Source organism: Branchiostoma lanceolatum, chromosome 15, assembly GCF_035083965.1.
Source record: "Branchiostoma lanceolatum isolate klBraLanc5 chromosome 15, klBraLanc5.hap2, whole genome shotgun sequence".
Lineage (NCBI taxonomy): Eukaryota > Metazoa > Chordata > Leptocardii > Amphioxiformes > Branchiostomatidae > Branchiostoma > Branchiostoma lanceolatum.
In genome coordinates this window covers 14,891,881-14,897,980 of record NC_089736.1, presented here as the reverse complement: position 1 = coordinate 14,897,980, position 6,100 = coordinate 14,891,881, and the positions used below count along the sequence as shown (strand labels likewise).

Sequence of the window (6,100 nt, the reverse complement as noted above, 5' to 3'; positions counted from 1 at the left end):
CGAACCGTTTCCCACGTAGTCCCAGACAGTTGCCATAGTTACTAAGCTATCTGTCTGACACTCCTGCGGGTGGTCTCAGTGCACGAGGCGTTTACTCATTTTAGCGCCAGACCCTGAGCAGGCCGCACACACTTGCTCTAAGTCCAATCCCGCGAACAGAACGCTTGACAACTCCACTAGACATTCCGGATTACTTCTGCTGCTCAATCCCGTGAACTGAAACCTTGACATTCCGGTCTACTGGAACAACTTGCCGGCCCGACATCACCGTGCCCTCCAGTCCCGCATCCCGGCAGTGCCGCATCCCGGCCCGGGAGACATCACCGTGCCCTGCATCCCGGCCTGGGAGACACCACCGTGACCTGCAGTCCCGCTACTGACTACGCGGTGAGTTCTATCTTTTGAGTCAAATGGACGACGGTCATAGATCGGTCCTCATCTCTGGACACTCGTTCATTAGACGATTAGAGGCTTTTATCCGTGCAAGAACTACGACTCAGGCCGGTCGTGCGGTTTCGCGGGATTTTTGGTTATCAAGGGCATGCGTGGACTTCCATAGCATTCCAGGCTGCAACATTCCACGCTACAGGTCTCGTCTACTGCCCTACATCCGAGATTTTCCGTATGATATAGTTTATGTAGAGCTTGGTGTCGTTGACTTGTCAAACCGGGCATTAAGCCCTGAGCTTGTAGCCCAAAACCTCGCCAGCCTAGCGTTTTCCCTTCAAAACATCCAGGCAGTACAATCTGTCATATTAGGCGCACCCCTATGCCGACCAGTGAACCCACCTAACATGCCTGACTTTCCTACGCGCCTCCAGAAATTCTCGGACATATTGAAGGATTTAGTCAAGGATTACCCCAAGGTCAAAGTGTGGGACCACAGACGACTTTGGCGACGTAACCCCCATAACTACCAACCCGACGGAATACATCTGTCCGACATGGGGAATCTACAATACTACAAAAGTATCCGGGGGATTTTAGATCGCAAGCTGAAGTGTATCTAAGAATGTTCCGTCCCGAAATTTTCTTTCCCTTGTAGTACGGCAAAATTAGTGCCCGATTGGCCTGTTAATTATACCCTTCTGTGGAAACATATCAAGCATTCAAGCCTCTCCACGCGCGGTCTGGATGCCGGTCTACCACGCAGTTAGGCGTGTATATTGGCCGGGTTCTGGGCATAAGACATTTGGCAATGTATTCCAGACAATCTCTGTCTTACCCCATGCGTCGCACGTGTTGATGCTGTACCATTGTTTGTGTGCACCAGAATATAAGGTTGTATATACCGCCAAACACATGCTGTCTCTGTGGTTGATTAAGTGTGAACTAGCTAAGACAAGCTGGAGGCCAGAAAGCCATTTGCCCGGCAAAACTGCATGGCAAAGCCGGGTTTCTGACGTGAAGCGAGAACGAACCGTTTCCCACGTAGTCCCAGACAGTTGCCATAGTTACTAAGCTATCTGTCTGACACTCCTGCGGGTGGTCTCAGTGCACGAGGCGTTTACTCATTTTAGCGCCAGACCCTGAGCAGGCCGCACACACTTGCTCTAAGTCCAATCCCGCGAACAGAACGCTTGACAACCCACCCGCCCGCTCCGTTAAATCGCCTAGGCAATTATACAGTTACGAAATCGTTTTTTCTTACTGTACATACCTTTCTGGCCACGAGTTTGACTTTTATAATGCAGTTTCTTTAGCTGTCGTCCGCTATATCAAACAGACACACAGCTACGTTGCCCTCTGTTTCCGTATTGTACATATTTTCCTGACCATTTGTTTGGCTGGTTGTGGTACAACTGCAGTGACGTATTTTGTATATTTTCCTGACCACACGTTTGGCTGGTTGTGGCCGGTTCTTCATGTACCGTCTGTTAAATACCACAGACACCCATACAATTGTGGTGACATAGTTCCCAAATAAAAGATAGTACTACATTCCATTGTAGACTAACGTTAGGTCCGAACGGGAGCGATCAGTAGAGCATAGGGGTGGATACCGGTTCGGCCTGATCAGGTTCGAGTTCAGGTTCAGGTCCAGAGGTTTAGGTTCAGGTCCGGACCTGAACCTAAACCTGATCCTGTCTAGATGATATCTTACTCTTAGTAACCTTACATTTTATCAACCCAATTGCAATGTTAACCTTATTTTTGATGCCTTCTTTGTCAATACAGAGAGGAGACACAGAGCACTAACAGGCAGATAGAAGATACAAGACACTTTTATTTTCAACAAACATCTTTGATCAGATCTCAAAAAGTCAACTAAACAAGTGTATCATTCTGCACATGCAGTGATACCAATCATTTATCTTGTACGTTGTACATTGTAACTCGTTGATTTTTAATCTGTGTCTTGTGCCACCAATAAAGATGATGTTGAACACACTGCTGCTTAACTGTCATACAATGTACTGTTCTAAATTGAATGGTCCCCTTCTCAGTCAAATGTGCCAAAGATTCTTACAACTACAGTTCTACTGCATGTTTTTTTTCAAGAATATCAAATGGTTAACATGGTCAGGATCTATGCAAGCCCTTTCAGCTTTTACTATGTCTCCTGCTGTACTGAAAATTCTTTCACTAGCTACACTCGAAGCTTGGGCCGTCAGGTATTGACGAGCAAAAGCAGCGAGAAGGGGGAGGTCTTTGCTATTGTTCTCCCAGAAGAGGACTGTATCCTCCGAGGATTTCATCTTTGGTGTTTCTCGGTACTTGAGGATTTCGTTTTGCACCCTGACACGGATCGGTACAGGCGGGGTTATGTGGGTTATCACTAATTCATCTTCGTCTAGGAAGATTTCCTCTAGTGCTGTCTTTCGTGCATGTACTGCTCCCTCTTTCTCTGTTGGCTCCTTCTTCACCTCTACCTGGTCTACCATCTCTGACTCTGAGTGCAGTTCTAGAAGTTCTGGTTCTTTCTTGATAGAGGTGATAGAGGTGATCTTGTCAGCAATTCTTTCCCACACATCTTCCCCTTTGCAGAAAGTCTTGAAACGGGCGTCCAACGCCGTAGCTTCCTCAAGGAAGTCTTGTTCTGTGTTGTTTTGGTACCGTTTCTTCAGATCATTCTGCACAGCTGTTTTCAGACTTTTAGCAAAAGGGCTATCATCTGGAGTCAGCTCGAAGTGGGCCCTTAGCTTTCCCATCATTGGGAGTACCATGCCAGCTGTTGGCCTGCGCTCACTCGACATGGCTGTTGTCATTTTGTAGAGGAGCCCTGCAACCTGCACAAAGGTTTCCATCTTGTTGAAGTCATCATCATCTACCCTCTGCAGCTTCTTGAACTGGTCTTTTTTCCTTATTCTTTCATCTACTGTTGCTGCGATTATTGCAGGGTACTGTTGAATGAACCGCTCTATCATAAGGTAGGTAGAGTTCCAGCGTGTTTTGCAGTCTAATATAAGTGCATTGGTTGGAATCCCAAGTGCAACTTGTTTGTCCTTCAGGATTAACTTGGCCAGGTAGGACTTCCTGAAATAAGTAATGACAGGCCGGATGGTACTCAGAAGGGTTGACAGAGCTTTGACCTCAAGCAATTTCTGAGCAGCAAGATTTAAGGTATGAGCAAAGCAGCCCAGTGATATGCCAGCTCCTGCCATATTTGAGGCATTGATCATGGCCCTGGCATTGTCAGTGGTCATGGCTTTGACCTTTCCCTCCAACTCAAACTCTTTCAGGCAGTCGTTGATTTCAATTGTAATGTTCTCACCCGTCTGCTGGACCTCTGCCTTAAGCGTCTGGAGAACTTTGCATTGCAGATCCCAATCTTTCAGGTAATGAACGGTCAACGTCATGTAATGATCAGCAACTCTTGAACTCCAGCCATCACCAGTCAGTGACACGACGTCAGCATTTTTCAGGTCCTCCTTCAAGGCTTCAAGGCCGGCCTCGTACATAGCAGGGATTAGGCGTTCACTGACATCATGGCGATTTGGGAGCTGATATTGCGGGTTCAATTCGTGAACCATGGCCCTGAAGAAAGGGTCTTCTACGGTGTCATATGGCCTGAGGGATTTGACAATGTATTTACAAACTATGGTAGTGATTTTTTGTTTCTTGATTTCTGGCATCTTTGCTAGCCTTGCTATTGAGAATGGATTCACCATTGTGCTGGTACTTGCAGTGGTGCTGGACTGACTGGATGATCCCATTGTGCTGGTACTTGCAGTGGTGCTGGACTGACTGAATGATCCCATTGAAGGCAGGGAGGGAGTATCACACAGGGTAGTCGGCGTAGTAGTCACTGTACTAGTCGGTGCTGAATTTGAAATAAATACTCTTATTAATATATATTACAAGAAATGTGAAATTTCTGTGTTTTTTTGTATTTGAGTTTGCACATGTAAACTAAGTACTATTAAAGTAACTTTGATTCCTGCTGCAAGATTCCCACATTGATATTGTCAATGTGTCTTTTTATTTGTTGTCTTGATATCATATTCCTGGTAGTTTCAGACATTCATTTAATGGTGAAATTTACTAGTACATGTATTAGCATTGATTTGCATCAACCAAACAAACAAACAAACCATGCTTCATTGTCCATTTGCTCAAGAAATAAATCCATACCTTCAGATGGAAAATACCTTACTCAGAAGAACAAAATCACCCACCAAAAATAAAGGAGAAACCTACCCATGAACAAGCTCTTCATAAGCTTTCCTGCTGGATGAGGTTGTGTCTCTATGCCATGGTGTCTTTCCAGATGCCTGGCAAGGTTGCTAGTTCCACCTGATATGATAACTGTCTTGTTACAGTGATGGCACATTGCTTTGCCATCAGGGAGTTCCTTCATATGCACCCAAACTTTGCTTTTTTTGCCCTTTGGCATCCTCTCTGTTCAGAGTTCCCTCGTGTCAGAATGTGAGAAATGGCGCGAATCATACACATAAGCCCAATTCGCGCCAAAATGGCCGCCTTACTTCCAGCCAATCACGTCGCAGGAAATAATTGCACTCTCGCGTGATTCGGCGAGAACCCGCGATATTTGATCAGGCGGTCCAAGACTGTCCAAGATGGCGGCTTTGTTGTTGTTTTCGGGCGCTAAACTTTCTTTCTGCAAGGCTACGCGAATGCGTCCGGAACTCGTTAAATGGATTGAATACATGTGCACAAGACAGAAAAAATGTTGTTTGCCCCGTGTTTAATTTGTCTGCGCGCCGATTCTTCATTTGGAGTCAAAATCTAGGTGAGTTTATTGGGATACACGATTTCACTCGAGCTCGGTACGGATCAACCTCCGCGCCTCCTGGTAAATTTAATGTCCTTTTTTTTCATAGCACATATCCATTGTCGACCTTAAAACCAACCCCCAGTTACAGAGAGAGAAACATATGAATTCGTTCTTCTCTAGATTCAGGGCTATTTGTACACCTTCCATTGTCAGAGTGTTGAATATTTACACGATGTCTGAGACTCGGAAAAATATTTGTTGCGTTACATGTTACTTTGTTTTGACTTCCGGGTCCAAAAAACCGGTTCACAACATTCGGTTTTTTGAACCGGTTACCGCATGTTTTTCCGGTCCAAACCGGTCCAGTCGTACCGATATCCACCCCTAGTAGAGCATAGAACGTTCGATCCTGTTCTCCCGTTTGAATATAGTGTAAAGCACCTCATGATGTGTTTTCAATTAAGGGTTAATGATCCGCCCCGAGGTGTATATGGTGTCATAACGCCTGGTCATGTGCTATAACCACCGAATAAAACCATCGAGGAACAGGCGGGTCAATAACATTATTATCACATAGCCTATCCAAACTGACCCATATAAGAGAGACAAATTCCAGTATAATACATAGATTCTTTATTTAATACAATACATGTAAAATCAATCCATTGTACATATGATCTTCATATAATCCAATGTAAACAAGCGGTGACTTGTCTTCGAGCCCACACTGACGGGATGTTAGATGCCTAGGTGTGGTAAGAATCGTGCATGTTTACCTCCCCTTTGCTTGTAGTTTGCCGGATAATTATTGCTCAAGCCGGAAAAAAATCCCACAGTAGCGTACACATATCGAGCCGAGATCATTGTAGGTAAAAAACTACAAACCTGTAAGAATTTGGGCGAATTTGACCGTAATTCTAT

At 45.2% G+C, this 6,100-nt stretch overlaps 1 protein-coding gene across 1 annotated transcript; it reads right to left on the bottom strand.

The window, feature by feature from the left end:
* Positions 1 to 2,209: 2,209 nt before the first annotated feature.
* On the bottom strand, positions 2,210 to 5,561 carry LOC136420488 (E3 SUMO-protein ligase ZBED1-like). The gene is made up of 2 exons (XM_066407442.1): positions 4,642 to 5,561; positions 2,210 to 4,264 (listed from the first exon to the last, which is right to left on the bottom strand). Exons 1-2 carry the CDS (start codon positions 4,835 to 4,837, stop codon positions 2,481 to 2,483), a joined length of 1,980 nt encoding a protein of 659 aa, XP_066263539.1. The 5' UTR covers positions 4,838 to 5,561; the 3' UTR covers positions 2,210 to 2,480.
* Positions 5,562 to 6,100: the final 539 nt, after the last annotated feature.